Source organism: Larimichthys crocea, chromosome XXIV (assembly GCF_000972845.2).
Source record: "Larimichthys crocea isolate SSNF chromosome XXIV, L_crocea_2.0, whole genome shotgun sequence".
In the NCBI taxonomy this organism is placed as follows: Eukaryota; Metazoa; Chordata; class Actinopteri; family Sciaenidae; genus Larimichthys; species Larimichthys crocea.
In genome coordinates this window covers 6,654,424-6,680,475 of record NC_040034.1, presented here as the reverse complement: position 1 = coordinate 6,680,475, position 26,052 = coordinate 6,654,424, and the positions used below count along the sequence as shown (strand labels likewise).

At 43.9% G+C, this 26,052-nt stretch overlaps 1 protein-coding gene across 7 annotated transcripts in view; it reads left to right on the top strand.

Annotated features, from left to right (window-relative positions):
• The first annotated feature begins 947 nt into the window (after positions 1 to 947).
• The window catches only part of pcnt (pericentrin), a 34,074-nt gene continuing 8,969 nt past the window's right edge, over positions 948 to 26,052 (top strand). For 2 of the 7 annotated variants that reach the window (XM_019254479.2, XM_019254478.2), the window contains exons 1-46: positions 952 to 1,207; positions 4,746 to 4,922; positions 5,360 to 5,503; positions 6,130 to 6,279; positions 6,359 to 7,257; positions 7,344 to 7,697; positions 7,911 to 8,319; positions 8,537 to 8,953; positions 9,035 to 9,253; positions 9,545 to 9,640; positions 9,737 to 9,856; positions 10,020 to 10,227; positions 10,422 to 10,501; positions 10,637 to 10,922; positions 11,201 to 11,301; positions 11,458 to 11,569; positions 11,733 to 11,859; positions 11,961 to 12,080; positions 12,163 to 12,241; positions 12,379 to 12,483; positions 12,694 to 12,805; positions 12,907 to 12,947; positions 13,062 to 13,196; positions 13,326 to 13,572; positions 13,685 to 13,835; positions 14,228 to 14,657; positions 14,788 to 14,985; positions 15,104 to 15,175; positions 15,608 to 15,712; positions 15,921 to 16,073; positions 16,611 to 16,757; positions 18,677 to 18,837; positions 19,127 to 19,299; positions 19,401 to 19,582; positions 19,714 to 19,876; positions 20,063 to 20,305; positions 20,788 to 21,020; positions 21,140 to 21,247; positions 21,518 to 21,538; positions 21,864 to 22,100; positions 22,201 to 22,374; positions 22,526 to 22,678; positions 22,835 to 23,014; positions 23,103 to 24,128; positions 25,028 to 25,198; positions 25,281 to 25,470. In XM_019254479.2, coding sequence (XP_019110024.2) covers positions 1,160 to 1,207; positions 4,746 to 4,922; positions 5,360 to 5,503; positions 6,130 to 6,279; positions 6,359 to 7,257; positions 7,344 to 7,697; positions 7,911 to 8,319; positions 8,537 to 8,953; positions 9,035 to 9,253; positions 9,545 to 9,640; positions 9,737 to 9,856; positions 10,020 to 10,227; positions 10,422 to 10,501; positions 10,637 to 10,922; positions 11,201 to 11,301; positions 11,458 to 11,569; positions 11,733 to 11,859; positions 11,961 to 12,080; positions 12,163 to 12,241; positions 12,379 to 12,483; positions 12,694 to 12,805; positions 12,907 to 12,947; positions 13,062 to 13,196; positions 13,326 to 13,572; positions 13,685 to 13,835; positions 14,228 to 14,657; positions 14,788 to 14,985; positions 15,104 to 15,175; positions 15,608 to 15,712; positions 15,921 to 16,073; positions 16,611 to 16,757; positions 18,677 to 18,837; positions 19,127 to 19,299; positions 19,401 to 19,582; positions 19,714 to 19,876; positions 20,063 to 20,305; positions 20,788 to 21,020; positions 21,140 to 21,247; positions 21,518 to 21,538; positions 21,864 to 22,100; positions 22,201 to 22,374; positions 22,526 to 22,678; positions 22,835 to 23,014; positions 23,103 to 24,128; positions 25,028 to 25,198; positions 25,281 to 25,470 — 9,457 coding nt within the window. In that variant the 5' untranslated portion in view covers positions 952 to 1,159. Of the gene's footprint in view, positions 1,208 to 2,611; positions 2,662 to 4,745; positions 4,923 to 5,359; positions 5,504 to 6,129; positions 6,280 to 6,358; positions 7,258 to 7,343; positions 7,698 to 7,910; positions 8,320 to 8,536; positions 8,954 to 9,034; positions 9,254 to 9,544; positions 9,641 to 9,736; positions 9,857 to 10,019; positions 10,228 to 10,421; positions 10,502 to 10,636; positions 10,923 to 11,200; positions 11,302 to 11,457; positions 11,570 to 11,732; positions 11,860 to 11,960; positions 12,081 to 12,162; positions 12,242 to 12,378; positions 12,484 to 12,693; positions 12,806 to 12,906; positions 12,948 to 13,061; positions 13,197 to 13,325; positions 13,573 to 13,684; positions 13,836 to 14,227; positions 14,658 to 14,787; positions 14,986 to 15,103; positions 15,176 to 15,607; positions 15,713 to 15,920; positions 16,074 to 16,610; positions 16,758 to 18,676; positions 18,838 to 19,126; positions 19,300 to 19,400; positions 19,583 to 19,713; positions 19,877 to 20,062; positions 20,306 to 20,787; positions 21,021 to 21,139; positions 21,248 to 21,517; positions 21,539 to 21,863; positions 22,101 to 22,200; positions 22,375 to 22,525; positions 22,679 to 22,834; positions 23,015 to 23,102; positions 24,129 to 25,027; positions 25,199 to 25,280; positions 25,471 to 26,052 lie in introns of those variants that run through there. The other 5 variants (XM_027274500.1, XM_027274498.1, XM_027274499.1 and 2 more) reach the window with 5 other exon arrangements.

Genomic DNA, 26,052 nt, shown 5'->3' with positions numbered 1-26,052 from the left:
TACGAAAGTCATGAAGTCATACTGTTTATAAAAGAGGTGTTGGTTTATTAGTTATTATTTTAAACATCTGAAATAGTAATGAATAAAAACAATATGATATGAAATAAAGAAATGCGAATAATGACATATATGATGACGAAGTGAGACAGAAACACCACCACACGTGATAAAATGAACAAACTAAATACAGTACTCACTTCTTATGGACGCACACAGAATATGAAAAAGAAAAAAAAACACCGTCGAAAATATGAAAGGGAGTGGTAAAAGTCCAAGTGAACTAGAATGAAAAGAAGTGCCAGCAGTGTTTCAAAGAACCGCCACTGAAAAGAAAAAAAAGAGCCTGCAAAAGGTCACTTCAATTAAGGCACTTAATTGCCGAACTGTCATTGGTCCAGCCGGTCAAGGCGGGACTGCATGCACATTGAATGGTGCATGGTCTAGGTGAGTGGGTGACCTTCTAAACACTGTTGTTAAAGAGTCTATCTATCTATCTATCTATCTATCTATCTATCTATCTATCTATCTATCTATCTACATGGTGTGAGCTGCACCTCATGCAGGAGGTGAGAGGAGTTGTCTCATATCAACAAATATACAGATAACTCGATAGATAGCTGTATTTATTAGTATACATACTAGTGTGAATCAGATGATGACTTTCCATTGTTTGACCTTTTGACCTACTTTAATAAACTACACCTCAGTCTTCACGTTGCCATAGAAACTCGTCGGGCAGTTGAGGATTCCATACGTTCACTTTCAAAACACAGCGGAGGTATGGTTTGTGTTAGGCTGTTCTGATTGGCTTACAAGAGCTGACACAGCCATCCCATTGGTCAACAGAGTGCACTGTTTAAGACGGGGGGGGCGGCGGTTTATTAGTTGTGCGGGAATATTTAAAGCAGCTCAAGCGCCATTGGCTGAAGACGTGCAGCGGAGTGATATGATTGGTCCGTTCGTTCGGGGAAACTTGATAAGGGCGGAGTTGAAACGTCTTGGCGGCCATATTGAATGTTATCAGTTGACAGTTGTGTCTAAAGGAAGCTCAAAGATTTGTTTTAGTTTAACTTATGCCAAGTCAAACGCTGCTGTGCTTTCCAGCCGAACTTTAGGACGTATGTCCTAAACTTTTAGCGGTTTTTATTCAAGCCGAGAGATGGATGAAGATGAACGGCGGAGGAAGCTCGAGGCGGGCAGAGCTAAGGTCTGTTGCTAACATTTAACGCTAATACTAGCAGTGAACGCTAGCCAACTCTTTTGTCGGAGCTTTGTCCAGCTGCTAACTACTCCCACTCCTCACATCAGCGATGAGAGCTTTGTTTGTGGTCGCTTAGATCCCTTCGAGTTGGTCCGTTGAATTACAGATACTCCCAACTTTTTTGTTTTTTGTTTTGCTCATTTTACCCGCGCATATGGAGCGGGTCAAACATTAGCAGCTAAAAGATAACAATAACTTGTATGGAGGAGGCTCAGATACACACTTGAAGTCCAGCAGACACAGATCGATACACTGATAAACTGTCAAATTAAATCTTTATTTATATATATATTTCAAGATGTTGCCTTTAAGGGATTCAGAGCAGGTGCATCCAATGTTTTCACATGATTAACTATCATTAGATTATACTTTATTTATCCCACAACTCTTTACAGAAGCAGAAAAAAAGTGTAAAATACACTACAGAAGTAAAATAAAAAACGAGCAGACAGAAGTATCTTTCAACCTACACAATAAACAAACAACAGACAAATGTGCACACGTGCAAAATGGGTACTAAAGGTAAAGATATGAATAATATTGCAATATAAATACAGATTTAAAAAAATGAATATAAAGCTGTAGTGATAATTGAGACAGAAACATCATCAGATGGTGCAGGTGCCTAGTGTTTGTACATTTGGGGGAAAAAATGTCAATATCTAAAGTATCTATTACATCTGTAACCAACACAGAGTGTCTAATTTACAGCTATAAAACAACGCCTCAAAGTTTCAGGTTTATTTGTCACATGCAGGTTAACACAGGGCCAAAAATAATACAATGAAATAGGTTGAACAAAAGGGAACCAGCTCAGCATTATTAAGGGTAAAAATAAGCTAAAGAACTAAATAAATATATGTATATATATATAAACTAAATTATACTGAATTAAAATCTGTAAAATATTTAATGTTCTATGCAAGTATTGAAGTATCACTGTATGAATAGAAATAAACGTACTATATAAATGAGATATACTACAAACTATTAAAATGCTGGTAGGAGTGAAGTGTCGTGTATGCAGGGATGTTGCACAGAGTGATGAGATTTTGGCCGTACGGTCAAGAGAGATCACCTTTGTGCCGTTTCTTTACCAGTCTGTGAAAATCACTATTGTGCTGTTAAAACAGAATAGCTGTTTTTACTTAAATGGGGGACCATATTAGTAATGGGCCAATAATCAAGAATGGTCAGCCAGGGTTGTGTAAAAACTTGATTTAAAACTAGGTCACATATCTAGCCTGGCTAGTTTTACTGCTTTTCTCAAATTTTGTAGTCTATCTCCAGCACATTCAAAAGACATGGTTGGTACAACAATATGATGCGTAATACTCAAAGAAATAACGACTGATATTCCCTTATGACAGAAATCCTTCAACATGCCACGAAACCAGCCGGTAAGTATAGAAACTGGTGACTGGCAGACACATTTGACTTCATAGCACTGTTGGTTCGTGGACGTGATTTCTTTGTGATTTGAGTCTTCTTTTGGCTTTTTGTTTGATTTCTCTCGGGTCAGCAGTCAGGGGTTTCTGCTTTTCTGCACTAACATGATTTCTGCCTCGCTCAACAAAAACGATCAAGACTGAACTGGAAAGGGGGGGAAAAAATAATTTCTAGGTCTAATACAGCCCCGCACCTGCATACACTGTCATGTGGATTGCAGGCCATCAGGTGGTGCAGTGAGCCCATGAGATTTGTTAAGGTAGAATATGTTGCACTTGCATCTCACATGAACGGTGTTGCTATGGTAATGCAGTGCTGTCAGTTGCCTTCACTGTATTTGATGCATCAGAAAGCTCTTAATATTACTAATATTTGCCACACCGAAAGCTCGTCACATACACGTACACTTATTACACACAGCAAGATATCAAACCGCATCAGGCGTCTTTGGTTTTGACACGCTTGAGGAAACAATAGCAGCGTTCAGCAGTCCAACAACAACAACTGACTGGCCACAGTAGGCTCCAGTTGGTTAGTCAGACTCTCTCGTGCAAGAAGTGGCCTTGGGCAAAACACAACTCATCTGGCTAATATGTTTTTCACATGTGCTGTGTGTTGCGTGGCAGGCAGAGGTGATGATGGGAGCGCACAAAGGGTGGGGCTTTTAAGTGCTGAGTACAAAAGCAGGTGAACGAGTTGAGGGAATAATTATTTTAAGTAAAGCGTCAAAACGCATTGTGGACGTGTTGCACGACACTAAATGGCAGAACAACGCAAATCTACAATGTGGTTCTTACGACCAGGCATGTGACATCAAAGTAAACACTGGTGTTCATGCACACACAATGTTGCCGTGCACATGTATGTGACTCATCTCACAAAGCAACAAGTAGCTCTCCCAGGGTCATGTAATCTCAAATTGAATTGAGCATGCACACTCTGATGCCGCTCGCCACACACAGAGCTCTTGTCTCCTCCTCTCCCAGTCTCCACCCTCTCTCCTTTAGTCTAGACACATGCCATCCTCTATCCAGAGTTTGTGGATCTGACTCTCTGCGGTGTACGTTGGCTGTGGTAGGGAGTTGTTTTTTTTTTTTGGATGAAAGCTTTGGCACAGTGTGCCGTTGCCTACATACTGCAAGATCTACATCCAGACAGTAGATGAGGAAGAACTGACAGGTCCGATCAGCAGCAGCAAGAAAGGAAGTCGGTGATTGACTGTCAGTTATTGATGGAGAGCTTCATGAAGGGTCCCTGTCACAATGTGAACCGCTGTAATCTGATTTAAGCTGCTTAAAGAGGAGAGACCGGCTGGGAGAGAGAGAGTGACAGCAATTTTAAAAAAAGAGGAGAGAAACTGCCTGAGGTGGATTTGCACCAAATCTGTCCCCTTTGGAATTCAAGCTTAATATCGTGGCTTATTTGGGAATGATGTTTTTTCACTGTGAATGAACCTTTTTTTTTTGTCGTTTCATGGTTTCAGAAAGGAATTGATTCAGAAAGCTCTAGTGCCTGTCTCTGATTTAAATGTCAGAAAAAGATTGAGATGGATGTGTACTGTTTTTCTTTTTGTTTGTTTTTTAAAAGTACTGTTACTGATCTGCTGAGAGGTTGTTCAATGTGTGTCACTAAAAATCTGCACTTCTCATGGGTTTGACACAGCTCTCTTGAGATCTGAGAATATTTAGCCTCATCACCTCATTTCGAACTTGGGTACCTCGTCAGGCTGTGGTGTAGTCTATTTCGGGTGTGAGTTTGGGATTTTTTCCTCGCTTCATCTGGCCGCTGTCTTTTTCTCTGACTCATCAAAATCATGAGTGCATGGGACTGTCAACAACCTGCACGCACGTGCATTTATTCCTTGCGTAATAATTTCACAATGATGTTTTGATTACTTTCTTATTTTTCAACCAAGGAGATAAATCTGGACTCTAGCTCTCTCTCACCCTTGACCCCTGAGCATGCTCATAGTGTGGTGGTGCTCGGTGGTCCTGACCTACGTGTCCATCTACCTCTCACTGTCCTTCCTGCGCAGCTTGCTAGCTTCCGACAGAAGCGGGCGAAAGGCGACGGTGCGGGGGCGGCGAAAAAGACGCAGAAGAGGAAGGGCCAGGCTGTCTCGCAGAATGACGGCGCAACGCAAGACCGTCGCGTAGAACCGGCACTTTCTTCAGCCAAGGACTCAGAGCTGAACAACAAGACCAACAATGAGGTATGCTGCTAATCACACAGAGTATCAGTCATGTGTCAATAATGGATTTACAGGGAAGGAATCTGATATATAAATAATGCCTTTGGTTTAATTAAAACAGCTGCTTATTTTCATCACACAATTTTAATTGCACAACATCCACTCACAGGTCGCCCTACTTGACCTCGAGCATTTGTCTAACTGTGTTTGATCACTGTAAGCTTTAACAAGTGGCCCGTGCCCCCCTGTTCGATAAACATACATTAGAGAAATGGGTCACTAACCATCACACTTGCCTGTAGGGGATGTTGTCATAGCAACCTGGCTAGGATTAACTGTGGCACTATTTACTGCCTTTTCTCTCTCTCTTTTTTTTAAAGGAAAAGTTCTCCCGCAACATTAGATGTATAGATTTGTGGCAAAGTCGATTTTAAATCTAAAATGATTTCATCCTTCAGGAACCAGAGAAGCCGGAGAAATCAGAGGTTCAGCAGAACCAACCACCGAAGGATCAGCCGCCCGCCCTGGAGCAAAGCCTGTCCCCTCTGGAAGATTTTAAAGAAGATGAGCTAGTTGCACTCACTGGAAAGGAGCAGCTCAAGGTATACTCAATCGAGTTCTTGCTGTTTTGTTTTTTTTAAAAGGGTATAATTAAACCTGTGTCCCTGTTTACATGTCATGTCGCAGTGAATCGTCTTGGCAGATGCATTAATTTGTCTTGCTTGCTTTGTTCACCCACAATACAATGGGAGTCTTGTTATGGTGTGTGAAATTATGTGTCTGTGTTCTGTGTCATCATCATCAGCCCGTGGGGAATGTAACACTGTCTGCTGTATTTTCAGGACGACCAGTGCAGCCGTGCAGAAAAGCGTAGCTCATCTAGATTTCATACGTCTGTGTGTCGAAGACTTTAAACTGGGTCTCAAGATGTGAAATGTCTAAAGTTACATTACATGAATTAAAGGCTTTAAATTGGCTCGACTATACAGCATCACATAGTGTTATGTGTAACAAATATTATGAGTTTTCTTTATACATTTCTGATACTGCTGGCAGACGTCTGTGGTTTAGTCTTTCTGTGTGATCACTGAAGAAATGTGTTTTTTAATCTTTGGACTGCTTAAAGTAGAAGTGCATAGTGTAGTAGCACTTCACCTTTAAGAAAGCATGTGTATCTGTTTATGTATGTGCTCATGAAACTGACCTTTATCTTTATTACATCTAACAGCAGTTGCATCAGGCTGTGGAGAAGCGTAATGAGATAATCGCTAGGCTCAGCTCCAACCTGCAGGATGCTCAGGCCAGTAGAGACCAGGTGCAACTGGAGGCACAGTCACTTGCTGTACAGATTCAGGCGCTACAGAGACAGCTCCAGCAGGTAAGTATCACTCAGAGCTAAATCTGTTGTTGCACATGCACAGAAACTCCCATATTCACTGAATTGTCTTGTCACACAGACCAGTGCAGAGTTTCTGCGCATCAAAAGCCAGTCAGGGGCTGAAGTCAACACTCATCGACAACAGCATCATCAAGGCTCCGAAGATGCAGACATCAGTCATAAGGAGGCACCATCAGGAGAATCAGGGAGGACAGGACCTGGCTCAGAGTCAAACACTAACGGTGACAGTGAGACAGATACCGTTTTGCACAAACTGAGGGCTGAGCTGCAAGAAGAAAGGGAGAACAGCCAACGCGTATGTGCTGAACTAGCGGAGGTGATGGAGAAACACCAAGACGTGCTTTCTTTACTTGAGAAGGAGAAGAAAGGCAGGGAAGAGGAGCGAAAGGAGAGGGAAGCACAGATGCAAGATCTCCAGACCCAGTTAAGCTTAGTCCAAACTCAGTGCCTTGAGATGCAGCAGTACAAAGCGGAGAAGGAGAAGCTGAACAGAGAAGTGGTTGAGCTGAGAAAAAGGCTTCAGGAGGAAGAGAACGCAGAGAGGAGATTTAGTGACGAGGTGGCCGGTTCTGCCCTTCATCTCCAGAGCCTTGAGGAGGAAAGACTGAGGCAGGAAGAGGAGATCCAGAGGGTCAAAGAGGAGATGGAGAGAGTCAGGCAACTGTTGGAGGAGAGGGAGAAGGAACTGAAGTTTAGAGAAGAAGAAATCATCGGCCTCAAAGCTACTAAGAATCGGCAGAACCAAGCAAAAGCTGGCTTCAGTTGTGATGAAAGGTCTAGCGTCGATGAGGCCAACCTGGAAAGTGGACCTGAACAGGACAGCACGAATGTATCAACACCTGGAGATGTTCTGATGGAGCGCTACTTGTCTTCAGCTCCTCTCGCACAGTCACGATCTTCAGTGGTCAACGAAAGCTTTGAACACTGCAGTCAGCTGGACATCTCTGCTGACTACAGGTTAGAAAAATGCTATTTCTGCAATCTGTGTATGTTTTTATACGCTAGTTGAATCCCCTAATTTGTCTCTGTGCCTCTCTTCACAGTTTTGAACTGAACAGTGAAATATTGGGAGATGAGCCTCTGTTATCAATTTCAAATCGTTTCCCTGAAGAAAACCTCCACAACAGCTCTAGCCCTCGCTGCTCCCCTGGCATCCCACTGGCTGATGGTTCCAACGCTGAGTCTCCATCTCGGTGGCTTCACAGCTCCACTCCTGGGGAGCTGGAGATGAGTAAACTGTCCGAGCAGCAGTTTGAGGAGACGGACCTGGAAAAGGAGCTGCTGAACCAGCAGTGCGGGGAGCTCCGCGAGGAGCTGTCTCTCAAGGACAGGGACTTGAATGTGCTAAGAGAGGAAGTCATCAAGAGTGCTGAAGAGCTGGAGGAGGCCAGGAGCAGGTACAGTAATGAAGTTAATTAGGGCATGTGGATTGTTTCCAGATCCTTTTCTTTGCAGCTCTTATGTTATGTTTTATATTTGCACCATACAAAAGTCTAATTACCGCTGCTTTTTGATAACGTGAATATGTTTAATCCAGAGGTTATTTTATCTAAAACAGTCTTATTCCCTGCTCAGAACTTTTCTTTTTCGAACTATCTTTGTATGATTAGGTGGGCCCAAGTAACAGAAGAGCTCAGGCAAGCTCTCTGGGAACTTGAAGAGGAGAAGGAGAAGAGGAGACAGGTAGAGGAGGAAATAAACTTGAGAGTCCACGAACAAGACAACCTGAAGAACAAACTCAGTGCCTTAATGGAAGAAAGAGAAAAGGAGACCGCAGTGATGTTGATGGGAAATGATGCTGCTGAAACCTGCCTGCTGGTCTCCGCTACCTCTCCATCGGAGGACAGAGATAAACTGGTGCGGGAGCTAAAAAATGAGAAGGAAAAGGAGGCTGCACTCCTGTCTCATCAAAAACAGCAGGAGCTGCTGGAATTGTCTCTGCAGGAGATAAAGCAGGATTCGCAATCTGCCAAACAGAGCCCAGAGCTCAGAGATGACAACCAGTTGCAAACACTGCAGGTATACTAGTATAAAGAGTGGGTTTGTGTTAGCACTTTAATAGGAATATAAACATGCTAGTGCACGCATTTTCTTTCACCCAACTCGATTTAAATGGGTGGTAATTCACCTACCCAGCAGCAGCAGCGATATGTTTGTGCTTAATGGATTCAGATAAAGAGGCAATGAGTATAATGTACAAAAGGCTAAAAGGATTTTCTTTTCTTCCTTTCTCCAGGCTCATTGTGAACTTCTTGAGTCGGAGCTAGAAGAGACAAAGACGACGCATAAAACCACAGCAGCCCTGCTATGTCAAAGGACTATGGAGCTGGACGAAACCTCAAAGGAGCTCGAAACTACTCGTGCACAGGTTCTGAGTGTTCAAACGGAGGTAGGAAGACTGCAGGAAGAGCTGGAGAAGAGCCAAGGCCGTCTGGACAGTGCCGAAAAAGAGAAGAACGAACTGGAATCGCAGATCGTCTGCCTGAGACAGAACCTGACCAACCTGGAGGAGGCCCAAGCCCAGTCGGTGCAGGAGAAGGACGAGCACAGGAGAAAAGAAGAGGAGATGGACGAACGGATTAAAAAAATGGAACAAGTCTTAGAGGAGGAACTGGAGCAGTTTGAGAACCTGCTGAAAGCCAAGGATGTTGAGGTGAGTGTGATAATATTATAGCTCATTTATTTATACACTCCTTTAAGACTTTAACATAATGTATAAAATCACTTTGAACAGTTGGATGAAGAGAAGGAGAAATGGGAAGAAGAGAGACAGGAGAAGGATAAAGAACTCCTTGACGTGAGGCACGACCTGGAGGAACTGAAGAGGGAGAGGGAGGAGGAGTTGAAGGCTCTCCTGGAGAAGCAGGTCGTGGCTGTTGAGGAGGCTACAGAAAGGCTTGAGACCTCTCACCAGCAGGAGACGAAAGACCTGATGGAGAAACATCAACAAGAGGTGGGACTAACTAAAGGATGCTGATTTGACATAGTTAGGATGGCATTCATTTAGTATAAGTTAATCTAATGTTCACAGGGCCCTGTGTATTATATATTTATTTAATTCAATATTTTTTACTTGTTTCTCATGAGCTGCCGCGCTGACATGGTGGGCTAAAAACACATAATTGGTGTCCAGATGTAGATTAAATATTTGTCGTTTAAAAAATAAAAGGTGTTCAACACTCCACCTTGCGCTCCTATGCCCTTGTAGTCTGTTTCATTGATATATTTGTGCGTAAATTCCTAGATTTCTGAGTTGAACACTCTCCTGGAATCAGAACTGCTGAAGCAGCACGCCGTTATGGAAGAAGAACAGAAGAGACAGATCAGCCTAATCAAACAGGTATCATACTTCACTCTCAGTAAGACACATAACAGTTCAATCTACTGTCGCTAACTTATGACACTTCTCATGTGTCCCGCTCTGTCTTCCCCTCAGGTGACTGAGCGTGAGCATGAGCGGATGGTTTCAGAGCTGACTGCCAAACACAATGAGGATCTTAATCAGCTCAGGGAGAGCATGGAGGCTGCCCACCAGGCTGAACTGCAGCAGGCACTGGTATACTACATATGTTTATGTGGACATCTTCAACCACGGCATGCTGCAATTCATGAATTGAATTGTTATAAATTGTTATGAGAGTAAGAGTGTAACACACAACCCCAGTCACCAGTGGACTCAGGAAATGTTCTCACACAAACTATCCTTTCCTTTCCTTTAGGTACAAAAGACCAGCGAGCTTGAGGCCTTGCGTTTGAACCTGATGAATGTCCACACATCCCAGCTGGAGCAGGAGTCCGCTCTCACCAAGGTCCAGGCCTCCATGAGGGACTCATTTGCCCAGGAAAGTGCACTCCTGCAGGCCCAACACCAGTCAGAACTGGATCAGATGAGACAGCAGAACCAGGAGCAGCACCGACAAGAGATGAGTGAGTGCTTTTCAGTCGCTCAGTCATTGTTCTTTATAATGTGTGCCTCAGGTGCACTCAACTTGTGTGCGATTATGGATGTGGGTGAGTCACTCTCATTCTTTAGAAACTCGTTCAGGACAAAGTAGAACACAATGACAGAACTAACCTTCAAATTCTCTGACGTGGGTGAATCTTTTCATATATATGTTCAGATGAGTTGAAGCAGCAGTGGGAGACTTCTGTTGCTCAGGAGAGAGCTGCCACGGAGGAAAAGCAGGCCAAAGAGATACAGGTCAAGCTTTATGAAAAATGTTATATAAATGTTGAAAGGCTAATTGAAGCTATTTAAATATCCATACTGCCAATTCATTGTATATTTTGGAAGTTATACTATATTCAATTCATCTTGGTCTTCTGTTTTTTTCAGGCTCTAAGGTCACAGTGGGAAAAGGACGCTGAGACCACCCAGTCAAACCTCCAAACATCCCTGTCAGAGACCCAAAACAGCCTCACTGCCACTCAGGCAGAGCTCGCCAACACTCAAGCCTCCCTCACCGAGACCAACGAAGCTCTTACTGAAGCCCAGGCAGCTCTGTCAGAGTTACATGAGTCACAGGCCAGGCTGGTGGAACTCCAGACCTCCGCTAAGGAGCAGAACCAGAAACTAGAGGAGGAGCTGAGACAAGCCTTTGCTGACAGAGATGCAGCAGCTTGTGAGTTACATACTCTCACTAAGACTGAACATTCCTCTAAATTCATTATTTTAGTAATGATATCTTTTTAACATCTATCTTCTGCATCAAAATACGATATAAGATACAATAAACAATCATGCAGACTGGCTGACAGTAGTTATAGAGCAAGTTTAGTAGAGCTCAATTAATTTCAATTTAATGGTCACTGAGATACACAATGTGCGTTTCATTTATTTCATGTGCTAGTTTATATACATTGTTCTCGCTTTGCTCACTTTGTTATGAATGCTGTTCAGGTGCTCTGGAGGAGTTGGTCTCTACTCACAAGGCATTGCTGCAAGAGAGAGAGCAGCAAGCACTCCACCTAGAGGAAAAGGAACGGCAGCTGCAGCAAGAGGCGAGTTCACTCAAACACATTTAAATGTAGCCAAGTTGTATTTCTCATTTCAGTACACAGGCCTTTGATCAGCACAACTTTATATATTTTAGTTTTTTTCATCTTGCATCAGTCCAACAACAATAGAAAACTTACAAAACTGTCTCTGTGAACCAGGTTTTGCGCCTACAGGAGGAGAAGACTCTGCTAAAGCAGAGCTCAGAACAAGAAGTAGGTCAGCTGTGGGCCCAGCTGGAGAGCATGAGGACCAGCCGTCAAGAGTTGGGAGGTGAGGCAGCTTCACCAGCCTGATGTGTGGTTAACAATGCTGTATTATATAGATATAAAGTGAGGTTATTAATAACAGTTGTTTTCTGTGACGTGATGACACACAAAAACTGTAAGACTTCCAGTTACTGTGTTCTTACCGTTGTCTACTTATTTTCTCACAGAGCTGAAGGAACAGCTGATCGCTCGCTCATCCCGTGTTGATGACATTGAGCGCCTGAAGACGGAGTTTAATGATCAAAAACGGGAAATCAAAGAGCAGAATGAGGCTGAGCTGGAAGGCCTGAGGAGGTATGAGAGTCACATTTAATGGTGCATTCGTTCTCACAGAAGTCTCCATTGTTTGTCCATGTTTGACCTTTTCACTGTGCTGTATCTTCATCCTTCTTTAGGTACTTTGAGCAGCGATTAAGAGTAGCAGAGGAGAACTACAGAGAGGAAATTGCTCTGCTCCAGCTGAGGCTGGTGGAAGGAGCTTTGGAGGAATCTGTGTTGAAAACCACAGATGACAGGTAGGTCTGCATGCAAGACCAGATTATTGTATTGCAAACTTGGGATACTTTTTATTTTTAATATCTGTCTCTACGGTTTCAGTTTCATATCTCAAGGCCAAACCGAAGAGGAGAAGGATCATGTGCTTTCTGACGCTGGCCTCAAACTGGTGAAACACGAGGTGCGCACATGTGAAGAAATGAAATGTGCAAAGCGTTTTAAAGAGCAGGTTTTTATAAAAGTGGTGTTCACTTCTCTGGATACTTCAGCTACATTAGTTTTGTGATCTCTAAGCACATCATGTTATGTCCCATCCAGGAAGTGCTTGACAGTTTGCGCCTTCAGCTGGAGGAGAAGCACACAGTGGAGATTGACAATCTGCGATCTTCTATGGATTTTTCCTTTAAGGAGGAGCTGCGACAGGTCAGACACAAACTCTGTCCTTCATTCTTTATTGTCTCCATTTCCACACCAACAGAGTAAGAAGCTAATATGAGAGAGGTTCTCTGCACACAGTTCCCTTAGGGTCACATATCTTTATTCAGAAGTAGCTGCTACTTGACTGTCTAACAAGCAGATCTGAAGGAGTGTACTGACGTATGTACTTGTCTTTATATCCTTTTTGTGCATTAGGTGCACTCAGACCTCACTGACCACTACTACGAAGAGCTGCAGGAGATGAAGACCCGTCATGCGCTGGAGCTGGAGCAACTCCGAGCCAAACTTTCTGACCGTCACTTACAAGGTACGTCTCACATACATATTATAAAATACACATACATGCTGCCTGGTATTCAGAAGTTGCTATTTAAGTTAAATAACTCCTCAAATGTATTTTTTTCACAGAGCTTACCAGAGTTCGTTTGGAGGCAGCAAGGCAGGTTGAGGTGAGAAAAGATGATCTCATAATCTATGCAAGAAATGACACACTGAATTTATGGGGTGTAATAAAATGCATAATTATGGTCCTTTTTTTTTTTTTTTATTTTTATTTTTATTAGGTGGAGGTGGAGCAGAGAATGTGGTGTCATACTGAAGAGCTGCAGACCAGGATGACCATCATCGACACCCTGGAGAACAGACTGGCTGCCTTAAGTAAACAACATGAGGCAGAAATGCAAATGAACACACAGAAGGTACACGGTCACATTATAATCCTGCATATTAATGAAGTAAAAATGTACTGATGAATAAACAGAAACCCAGATTTAACGACTCACTGTGGGAATTTCAGAGTGACTTATGTATGTGTTCAACTCCTACAGTTGAAACGGGAGTTTGCCGTGGAGCTTGCTTCTCTTGAGGAAGCTCTGAAACAGGCGAGGGAGACCGTGCATGAGGAGACGAGGAGGCTGAGAGAGGAACTACAAGAGAAGCATGAAGCCGAGCTCTCTGCCCTGAGGTCAGACATTGACAGGGAGTCAGAGGAGGAGAGGACGCGCCTTGAAAAAGCACTTGACGAGGAGAAGGAGAAGTTAAAGTCTCTACAGACGTCACTAGACAACGATGACAGTAAGATCATTTTCGACTGTTCGTTATGGTTTCCATTCACATTAGAGGTTCTGGAAATGGAATACATTCAAGTTGTGCTTCTTCTTCAGCTTGTAACATGTTTGTCTTTTAGGCCCCCAGGTCTTAATAGTGAAGCAGAGACTGGAGGCCCAATATGACAGCGAGTTGCAAACAGCAAAGAGCTGCATGACAACTGAAATCAAGCAGCTTACTGCTCTCCTGCAGGAGCAGGGCGAGGAGCGGCTGCAGCAAGCCCAGGAGAGGTGAGTTATATCAAGGCTAAGCATCTAATTGTAGTTGGAGATCAATTGTTTATGCAGGTAGATAATTAGGGCTTCAACTACTAATCATTTGTATTATTAATTTATTTAATTTAACACATAAATCTATTGTTTTATGTTAAGGTATTTAATTGACATTAAAGCGAAGAAAATCAGCAAATCTAACGTGTAAGAAATGATTAGCTGATCACATGGGTTGTGGGTTAGTTTGCTGTTGATCGACTAATTTCTGGACACGCCTCAATAATATAGAAGTTGTTGAGCCATGCCAAAATTTCTGCCACAGTGCTGCCATCATGGTTTTCCTTAAACTGCTCCAGTTTCATCTCAAGGACGCTTGAAAAAGTTATTTTTTTTGTTTTGTGTCTGATCAGGTTCCAAGAAGAAAAAGCAGCATTGGAGCAGAGTTTGGCCCACAAATATGAAACCTGTCTGGCAGAGCTGAAGAACAAACATCAAACTAAGCTGGAACATGAGAGAGCGACACTACTGAACAAACACGCCAAAGAGATGGACACACTCGATGCCAAACACAAAGCACAACTAGATTCACTCGGTGCCAGTCACAGAGATCAGCTTGCAGCCATGGCCGTTGAGCTGGAATCCAAACACAACGCTGAGCTTGTTGCCGTGGAAGCAGCTGTTGCTTCCAAACGAAAGGCAGACTTTGAGACCAGTCAGGCTCGGTTGGAGGCTTTGGAAGCCGAGTTAGCTCGCAAACACCAGGAAGAGCGGGATGAACTGGAAAAGAGGATGCTGGGTAATATGGACACTCTGGAAGCCACATACCTGAAGGAAGTGCAAGTAAGGACGCAGATTGTTAAAAATAAAGAAACTCAAACATCGCTAACAAAAGTATTGACACTATATCTTTGACGCTGTTTATGGTTTCTCAGTTTGTAAGTACTTTTTGAATCCATCCTTTTTATCTCAGGTGCTGCGCGATGAGGTGGAGCACCTTGAAGAGCGGCATCGCCAAAACCTGAATCGTCAGAAGTCGGAACATAAGCAGTTAACGGAGCGCCACGCCTCAGAGCAGGCGTCCATCAGGGAGGATCTGAGGAAAGAGCTCGCTCAGATGCACATCGAGAAGTTTAGTGCCATGGCAGCAGAGCTCAGCCACGTTCACAAGGTGAGAGAGACTCTCTCTGACTAACATCTGGCGTACAGTCGTGACGTTATCATTCGACCAATAAGAAGCTAGCGCAGGTAACTGCCAACTAGTACTGATTTTGTTTTCCCTCTTACAGACGGAGCTGGCTGCTCAAAAAGAGGCCTTAGATACTGAACACTGCAGAGCCCTGGAGACCCTGAAGAAGCAGGTGCATACAGTTATTCCTACATTACCTTGGTTCATTGACCTCTTAAAAAGCGTCTTCATATGAAGTTTGTTTATAACGTTAGTGCAACCTCAGCACATGTAACAGACTTTGAATTCTGTATCCTGACAAATGGGGAAATGTGTTTTGGTGACATTAGTTTTTAATAATCAGAGACAAAAAAACCAATATCATAATCCCACTGATTAAGTATGCATTATATTTATACATTCAGATTTGAATCATTCACGAACGATTTCCTTGAATGCAACCATGAAAGTCAGTTTTAGTTGTAAATGGTTAGTCTGTCGCTGCAGATTATTTCATAAATTTTTTTCTTTTATTAATGAGTTAAGTGGTAAACTGTTTATTTTGTCTGTTTTAATTCAGCTTTCTCCACTTTGATGTTGTTTCTAACTGTGTGTGTTTCTTCAGGTTTTAGAGCTCGAGCAACAACACAGCACCGCTCTTCAGGAGCTCTCACATACCTACGCTGCTGACAAAGAGCAACTCATCGAACAGCACCAACTTCAGCTACAGGTTTGTGTGTGTGTGAATCTTTATTTAACATGCTGGAGTTCTTCGACAGTGCATTAGAGCAGTGATTACAGTTATTGTTCATCCTTTACAATGATGAATTTGTGTTTCGAGGCACAGAGTATTATTGAGAAGCACTACGAATGTGAGCAAGTTTAGCATGCATAGTTTTGGTGTGATTTAACAAATCCCTGACGTGTTCCTGCTGTAGGAGTTGAGAGGTGTCTCTGCGCGAGAATTGGAGGCATGTCGCAGGGAGCGTGAAGAGGAGTCGTCGAGGCAGCGGCAGCACTTCATGGAAGAGGTGGAGCTCCTCAAAGTCCAATCAGAGGAGAGACTACAGGACAGAATCAATCAACTGAAGGTAAAAAAAAAGATGCTTTGCAGTGATGAGGCAGCCATATTGCCTGAATATAATCATTAGTTTTATGTAACAAAATATGACAATGATCTTTCCCATCATGCCAGTTTGAATCGTCGTTATGTAATAACTCAACTGGATTATTAAGAGCTGTCGTGTGTGTGTGTGGTGGCATTGCCTTCTCTAAGCTCCAGCTGCACCAGTTCGTTCCTAAGGATAGCTCTTTCCTCTGGAATCTGTCCCACTGGAGCTTTATTCAAACCCAGTTTCCACATAATCCCACCATCATATATAGAGACGTGCTCTTGTCCGTCTGTCTCTGTTCTCTGAGTCTGCTGAGCTGTGCATGTGTCTGTGTGGCTGCCATCTGAAAAAGTGGCTAAATGGACGGTTCTAAGCTTTTTATCCTCTGATGCAGAAGGCACATTTTTGAGATCTCTTCAGCTGAAGAACAAAGAAACCTGCACGACTGTGCAGCTTTTTAAGACTGATCTGCATTTAAAAAAAATTTATGTACCAATCTCTCCTTCTTTTTTGAAGACGGAGTTTGAGGAGCAGAAGCAGGCGGAGCTTGAGAACCTGAGGCGGAGCTTCACATCTGAACAGGAGGAGAAGGAGCGGAGCTACACGGGCAAAATGAGCCAGCTCACTGCTCAACTGCAGCAGCTTGATGCTGTGGTGGCCCAGGTACTGAACACGTACACACACGCACACATAAAAATCCTGCCTAGTCTCTTGTTTTTACAGGTTCTACATTATGTTCATGAAAATGAAAAGGTTAAATGTGTTGCGTCCTGTGTGTTCTGATTCAGAATCACTGAGATTAATAAATATTGCAGTAGAAACTGAACAGCAGTAGAAAACAAGGGGGTTGGGAATTAAGAATGAGGGGAAAAATATGGCATCCATAGGCTAGATTTTCCTCACACAGGATTACATCCTATTAAAGAGATTATCATAACAGTGACCCAGCACGCTAAATCTGGTGTTTTTGTGTGTCGTTGTTGTTGCTGTCTTGGTTGAAGTCGGCAGAATCAAAATGATTAATAGTTTAGTTGATCAACGGATAAATAAAGGATTCATCTTTTTTTTTTTCTTTATTTGCAATCACATCATCGCTTTACACGGTTTTCATTGCTTGATAAAAATACTCACTCATGGCGTGTTTAAATTTAACACAAAAACTACCAAAAGAAGAGTGTTTAGGGCCAATATACATTTTACACTTTTTCCAAATTTAGTTTTTAGTCGTCTTTTTAACAAGAGAACAGAACTGTTAATGTGACGGCATAAGTCACTGTTGTTTAAACCGTGTAGTTTCTTTGGAGTTAATCTTTTTCAGAGCAAAAAAATAAATAAATAAAAATTCCAGCTTCTTAATTTTGGAGTTTTATGTGACCTCTCATGGGTGTGGACTGTCAAAGACAAGACATTTATATATGGCTGTACTGATATTTTTGTACACCGAAAGATTAATTGGAGACAACAATTGGCGGATTAATCATGTAATGTAAATATACAGTTGGCAGAATCTGTAAACGGTTGCATAGCAACATGCACTCATACACATTTGTCTCTTTCTGTTCATGTTTATTCACTCCAGTGATTTATAACAGGGCAGGTTATAAACAAAAGTTTCATTTTGGTTGTTGGGGAGATGTGAAGCATACTGAAACTTTTATGTTTCATTGTTTGTTATTCCCCCGTGGTTACTAACAAGGTTGTCGTTACTTGTATATTCCCTAAATCCAAAAGAAGTTGTGATTTCTGCTGCTTCTCACTAATTAAAATAATAATAAACCGCAATTGGCATAAGTGTGCCATATGTTTACATTTTGTTTCCATGGCACCTGCTTTGTAGTGAGATATTAACGCACGCACACACACACACACACACACACACACACACACACACACACACACACCCATGAGGTTAGCCGAGAGCTTAAAAGAGGTTGGGAGGCCACTGTTGTCAGGGCAACACCATTGTTTTGTCAAGCCAGGTGGCTGCATCAGACGTGTTTGATGGGAGGGAGAGAGGGAAAAAGAGAGGGAAGATGTGGTGAAAGGCGAGAGGGGAGAATGAAGGGCTCGAGGAACGAGACAAATCATTGCGGACCTGGAAGAAAACTTTGATAAAGACTCTTCGGAGGAGCAGGGATTTACAGGCTCTCCTCAATCCTGAAACCGACTTGGCCTGACTTAACCGCAGTACCTCCGCCAAGGATGCCAGATGATTACAGTCAGTATGTGCGTTTATGTATGCTTTAGTGCAGTTTCAGAGGAAGGGGAATGAGTTTTTTGTCCTGTAACCGATGTATTGAGTTGGTAATTGTAGTGTTTTTGTTGTCTCTGGATTAGGCGGCTCTCTCTGCCTGTCAGCATCTGGTTTTGATAACGTGCCTTCTGCTTTTGTCATGCTCTTGGCACTGATAGGATGTCAGTGGTCTGAACTTCTTGCCATAACTAGGCGGTAAACATTTGTTTTTCAGTTGCTCACATGGGTGTTTTTGTTTGTTTAAATAGCACAAATGCGAGAGGGTCAGTTTTGTTTTTTTGTGTGTTTAAAGAATTAACAAGTTATCTCTGTGTCATCGTTTTTCCAGTTGCGAGCAGAGGTCGGCTGTCTGCAGGGCGAGTTAAACGGCAAGCGAGCGGAGATGGAGACTTTAGACACTCTCCTCCAGCGAAGAGAGCGAGAGAGTCAGGAGGGAGGAAACCTTCTAAAGATGCTCACTGATGACTTACAGACGGCTAAAGACGAAAGGTAAGTGTTTCAAGTTTATACTGCTTGTAGCTAGTTAATGTTACCTGGTGAACTGTGGTTGTTTCTGTTAAATTTACGACATGGCACGTGGCAACTTTGGATTACAACACATCCAATATGACGATGAATGAGTCTAGGTGCTACTACAGTGGACTGACATGACATAAAATATACATTTTTCTATTATTTATTATTTTTACCTGGAAATTATATTCTTGTCACTCAATGGACTGTTACATTGTTTGGTGTATGCTTGTCTGATGTGTCACCTTTTTGTATTTTTCCCCAGACGTAAATTGGACCAGGCCAATGAGAAGCTGAGGAAAGTCTTGATTGAGATGATTCGTGGCACCATCGCAACCGAAGAGCTGATTGGACAAAAGATCAGCGCCAGAGCCAAAACATCCGAGCAGACGAACCATCGGAGGAGCTCAGCGGGGAACAAAGACCCACAGGAATCAGGTTTGTTAGCATCTCGAGCAGCATGTTATGGTTTAGTCTGGCTCACATGTTTTTGTTAGAGATGAATGAAACGGTTAGATTCATTTTTTTATCTTTTGTAGGCATTTCAGTTGCAGACTTGTCTTCAGATGACCTCGAGCTGACCCACCAGCTCTGTGAGAGCCTGCTGGTTTCAGACACTCAGCTCAATCCCGGAGGAGAAGAAGCCGCTCTGAGCGCCTGCAGCAGGCTGCGTCACACTGTCGATACACTCTTGGAGCTGCTTAACCAGGCCAACACACAGGTAGAGGATGTCTAAACCTACTGATGTCTCAACAATACACACAAGAGCCTTTTCAAATAGCTTTTTCCTACTTTGATAGCGTTGCTAACTTTCTAATAAATGGTGGGTTTCTCACTTTTTTTTTTTCACAGCTGGAGCAGACTCACCATGTCCACCTTTCTCTGGAGGAAAAGTTCTCTCAGGGCAGAGAAGACTCCGCCCATCTCCTCGACCAACACAAGCTCCTATTGGAGCAGCTCGATCAGGAGGCGAGGCTGAAGAGTCAACTCCAGCTGGAGCTCCACAAGGCAGAAGGTGAGCGGCGTATCCTCGTTTGCTCGGCTTCACGCTGCCAAGTTACAGTAGTTAATCCACTGACTGTTAACACGTCTTGCTCCTCTGCCCATGCACCTGCACTGAACTTTAAACATGACTCTGCCATTTCTGATGCTGAGAGTAAGAATCTCGCCTAACTTTTTTTGATTTGCACGATACGTTCAGGGCTTCTGGATGGCTACGTGGCTGAGAAGGCAATCCTAGAGGAGTCCCTGCAGCAGAAGGAGGCACAAGAGGAGAGACTAGTGGAGGAGCTGGAGGGCCTGAAGGCGAAGCTGCACCAGATGCAGGGTCTCAACAAGGAGCTGGACAGCCTCAGAGTGAAGCATCATGAGCTCAATGAGGAGCACGCGCTTCTCCTGCGCCAGAAGGAGCATCTGTCCGCCGGGCTGGGCGAGAGGGAGAAAGGTGAGCGGAGCAAGTTATAAAATCATGAAAATCATCCGTCCTGTCTACATAAAATGTCACATGACCTCTTTAGAGCACTTGACCACACACACTTATATAATGTCTCTGCTCAGATGTGTCTTCTCTCCGTAGGCCATTGGCTCAATTTAGATCCTGATACAGGTTTGTGGGTCAGAGTGGAGTATGAGTGTGTGTCATGAGGGGGTGGGGATGAATGTGCAGTATATTTGCAGTGCTGTGTGAGGTTGCTGTTTTGTAACACTACCATTGCCAGTAGCTTGTAGCGGAGGCTCTTGCAGTGTTGTGTCATTTTATACTTTTTGAACACAGTTCAGAAAGAGAATGCATTCAGTGCCTCCTCAGGAGGAAAGGCACAGTATGTACGGCTTGTCTGCTTTTTAAAATCCCTCTCTGTGTGTGTACGCGTGTGTGTGTGTTTACGTCCAAACAACTGCCCTAACCTTCCTCTTGTCCTTTTCAAGCTCTGCTGGCAGAGACGGAGCGTTTGGCCCAGGATAGGCTGGACTTGCAGCGCCAGGCAGAGAAGGACCACAGCACTTTGTCCCTGCGCCTCAGGGCCCTGGAGAGAGAGCTGGACGAGCAGGAAACAAAGGGCCTGGAGACTGAGCAGCACCACAAGACCCACACAGAAGACCTCAGCCAGCGCGTCCAAGCGCTCGAGAAACAGCTGAAACACGACCGGCAGTTTATAGAGGTGAGTTTTGAAAAATCAGGTGTAATCTCTCATAAAGAGTGCCACTTTTTTTTTCTCATGTTACTGCTTAATTCATGTAGTGGCATTCTTTGACGTAATTTCTCTCATTGTGTGTATAGGAGCAGGCTGTGGAGCGCGAACACGAGCGAGACGAGTTCCAGCAGGAGATCCGAAGACTGGAGGCCCAACTCAGACAGACAGCCAGTGTGGATAACAAAGGACACAGGGTGAGCTCAACGCATTTGATAGCAAGTATACACTAAGAACAACTACTAACATTTCTCAACATCTTTAAAAAAATGATCTGATTTCTAGATAAAGTAAAAGTGCATTGCGTTTGCAGTGTGTGTTTTTGTTTTTGGGTTTTTTTGCTGATTGGATCGTGAGCCAGTTACTGAAGTGTGTGTCACAGGTTGAAGTGATGAATGCATTGTTTGTTTGCTAATGAGCCTGACTTGTGCCATGTGTTTATCCCTGTGCCGAACGGATTGCTGTAGTTTGAGGACTTGGTTCTGCAGGTATGAAATCTAACTGTAGCGTACTCCTTAGCTCCTCTGATTGCTCTGCATGGTGTGTATTGTGGATCATAATCATCCGTAGATTCATGTGCCTGTCGTACATTTATTCCCATTTCATCGTCCATTTGCTTCTGTTTCACTCCTCATTTGTCTTTCGCCTACATGTCACTTCTCTCTGGAATGGCTTAAGTGCTCAGTATCAGTGGCTGCAGACCCGGAATGGCTTATTTATCTACAAATCATGTAGCTTTCCACTTGCAAATCCCTTTCTGCTGGCCTAAAACTCCAGAAGCACTTCATCACAAAGTGTTCTATGTCTCTGCAGGTGGACAGTCTCCAAGCTATCATCAAAGACAAGACGGAGGACCACGCCTCCTTGCTCGCAGCAAATCAGCAAGCCCAACGCGACCTTGCCGAGCGCAACGAGGAGATCGACAAGCTAGCCGGGCGAATCAGAGAGCTAGAGCAAGCGCTGCTCAACAGCAGCGAGAGCAACAGATCTGTCGGTCAACTTGAACAAGAGCTCCACAGAGCGAAGTTGAGAGAGCAGGAGCTCACACAAGTGAGAAAACGCACATTTAACCCCCGTCCTGTACATAAAGTTGAAAAATGTAGACGTGAACCCAAGTGCTCATTTTCTCATATGCATTAATTTTCGTCAGGATAAACAGGCACTGGAGCAGCAGCAGCTTTCGAACAGGCTCCAGATCTCCGCCCTGCAGTCCAAACTGGATGAGACGAGACACTGTTACCACGACAACACACGTGACCCCACCCAGGAGCTTAGAGATGCCCTGGACACTGCTCAGCAGAGCCTCCACGGCAAAGAACAAGAGGTCTGTAGGAGTTTATGCAAAGCTGGGTGTATGGTAGTGAAGATGTGGTGTTTTTTTTGTTTGACGCGATTTGGCTGCACCGCCACCTTTTGGCACAAATGTGTACCTCCACCAGGAGGACGGAGAATAAGTCATGTCTTTTTCATTTTAGGTCGAGGTTCTGCATGGCCAGCTAGAAAACGTGCAGAGGGACTTGAACATCAGAGAAGTCGAACTAAAACATCTCACACTACAGCTTGAGCTACTGACCAATCAGAATGCGGCTCATGTTAATGAGCTCCAAGAACAGATTGCTGCCCTGAAGGTGAATACTACTTCGTCCTCACACAAAATGTTGTTTATTTTTATTTAGCTGCTTTATAAGTAAAAGTGAAAAGCAAGAAACTCTGTTGGATTCTGTTTCATTCTCTCCCCAAAAAATCAACATTTAAATTCAACTGATGTGTCTCTTTATTCGCAGGAGAACGTGTCTGCTCTGACCATTCTCAAGGAGGAGAAAGACGAGCAAAGCGAGGTGGAGGATCCAGAGGAAGAGACCCTCCCCTCAGCTTTACTCCAGGAGAAAAATCATGAGATCGACCACCTCAACAATGAAATCCAGAGATTGGAACAGGAGCTGGAGAATGCCGCAGACAACAAGGTCAGAATAACTGCACACCGACTACACGCAGACACGTTGGAAGGTCCAATAGTTTACGACAAATTGTTTTGATCTTTCTGCCAAACAGGTTTTGGAGGCTGAGCTCGAGGATCTGCGCTCACAGGTGGAACACCTTCAGTCCGAAATCGGTAGAGTACGTGAGGACAAACAGGAAGAAGAGGAGCGCCTACATGAGGTCATCAGCACACTGCAGGCAGAGCTCGCCACTTTAGGCCCCAACCTGCATGAAGTGAGCGACTCGCAGGATGGCGACAGCATCAATCCCTCGCCGGCTCCCAGCCCCGAACCTCGCCACTATACCATCCAGGAACAAGAGAGGAGGGGAGGCCCAAACAGCCTGAAGCAGGAGCTCAGTCTTACTCACTCTGCATCGTCCCGTTCCATTCGATCTCGTCTGAAGGCCCTTCAGAATCAGCTGGAGACGGCGGTGGCGGAGAAAGAAGGACTGGAGCGATTACTGCTCACCCAGGAGGCAGAGTACAGAGGACACGGGGAGGAGTTCGGAAAGAGGCTGAAAGCTGAGCGGGAGAGGGCAGATGAACTCCACGGTCTCCTCACCAACAAAGAAGCAGAGCTCGATGAAGTCAAAGCTCAGATAGAAGAGGAGAGGGAGAAGAGGAAACTATCTGAAGAGGATAGGGACGGTTGCAAAATTCAAGCCGAAGAAATGAGCGCCCTGCACGAGAAGAACACAAACCTCAGCTCTCAGCTTATGGAACTCCAAAAGAAAGAACAGGAGACCATGAGCGAGATCCAAACTCTAAAAACCAAGGAGCAGGATATGAAAACAGAAATGGAACTCCTCCGAGAAACCAGCCTCACTCTTGAGAGGCAAATCCAGGAGGTCAGAGCCGAGATGGTCGACATGGAGGAACTGGTTGCCGAGGAGAGGACAAAGATCAAAACCCTCGAGACCGTGAAGGGAGAGCTCTATGCTGAACGTGAGGCGCTGAGGAGGAGGGAGGGCCAGCTCCAGGAGGAAATTGAGAGGCTCAGGCAGGAAGTGGCTTCAATGAGAGCTTGTATTCAGGACCTGACGGCTCAGCTCAACGAGAGGGAGTCCAGTCAAGAAGAAGCTCAAAAGGAAGTGCTGGTGAGTGTAAGCTACAGTTTTAAAAGCAGGAGTGCAACCTTTTTTTAATCACATCTCAATTGAATGAGTCATTTAATACAGACAATTACATATCTGGAAAAGAAGAATCTAAGGCACGATCTAATTGCCTGAGGGTAGATGTGAAATGCACATTTAGTTTATGAATACAGCAGTAAAGCAGACCTTTAATTACAGCTACTGTAATGATGTCTAAAAGTACTGGTTCTGGTTCTGGATTGAAGCACACTGAAAAGTCTTTTTGTTCGGCTCATGCTGGCGTTTTAAAAGTGATAGATAAACCTGCTTCAACAGGCCCCATGTCCACACAGGAAATACCTTCTGCTAGCGTACAGCTGTACCAAGCGACTGCAGGCAAGACCTCCACATCTGGTTATAGTTAACAGCCGTAACACGTCACCGCGGCGTCGCTCCTGAGATGGCAGAACTTACTAACGCGGAGGAAGTGACATTTAAAATGAGGAAGCAGGAGGAAAATCTTTGTTAGCTGTTGTTGTTTTTTTTAAAGCTCTGATGGACTTTATTTTTCATCTCTTTACATCTTATTTTGGCAGGATGCGGTAAGGAGAAGTTGTGGTTGTCGAAAAAAGAGCCTGGAGGCTGTAATGCATTCGTCAGGCTGCAGTCCGCTCTGTTTTTGACAAGTTTAGAGTTGTTTTTGGCAAATGTAGCCGTTGTTGTTGTTGTGCAGTCGGCATGAAAGACTGAATCAGCTCTAAAACATGTGGTACTCGTTGCAAAGCAAGTTATCTGTCGCTGCTCTTGCGTAAACGTTAGTTGGCGTTTTTCCAGGAAAAACTATGAATGAAAAAGTTGAAGTGTGTCTAAGAAAAGGTTCGACATTGATGCCAGCCGCTAATAAGAATGTGTTGTTTTCTCAGACCCACGCTGAGGAGACTCTTGCTAAAGCAGACGCTGCCTTAAGACAGAGGGAGACTGAGCTTGCCACACTGAGGGCAGAGCATCAGGCTCTGCAGGCGGAGCTGAATGTGGTGAAACGAGGTCTGAGCACCAGCACAGAGAGAGCTGAGCAGCTACATGAGGAAGGACAGGTGGGAATATGACAAACGAGTACAGAATATCAGATTTAATCTGTATAACGGCACAAGGTAACCCATCACTCTGATCCATTAGACCAAAGACCGCGCTCTGGCTGACCTGGAGACCGATAACCAGCAGCTGAAGGTGGAGCTTCAAGGTTTACAAGAAGACCTGGCTGTACAGGAAGAGGAACTGGCCTATCAGCAAAGGGAACTACAGCAACTCAGACAACACTGTCACCAACAGGACACACTTCCCTACCAACAAGGATACCCACAAAAGGGTGAGTACCTAATGATGCTTCAAACATACTACTTTTAGGTCCTGTACAGTCCTACGGCACATTCACGCCAACGACAGAAGTAATTAAGTTCATTTGAGCGATCAGCTATCTGTCTCCGGATGTTTGGTGTGCTCACTGCATTCCTGGCAGCCGGTTTCAAGATTGAAATCAATAGCAAACATCGCTTGAGCTTATTTCATGGATACATTGAAGTGCTGCTTCAATATAGCTAAAATTAGACTGGATTAGATTGAACTGGATTAATTAATCAAGAAGAAAGTTGATCCCTAACTGTTTTGATAAGTCTGTTAACCAGACTATCAAAAAAACGCTTGTTGTTGTTGTTGTTGTTGTTGTTGTTGTTGTTGTTGTTGTTTAGATAGGACAAGCAGCTTGTAGAGGTTATTGGGCTTTGAGAACATGCGTAATAGCCATTTTTATGGACTAAGTATTTAGGAAACAGCTACGTTGATAATAATAAAAATGATCAGTAGCTGAAGCCCTGTTCTGTATAGCTACAGACCTATAGCTGTGTGTGTATCCTTGAGGTCTAAAATATATTTCCAAGGTACAAAAAAAGCT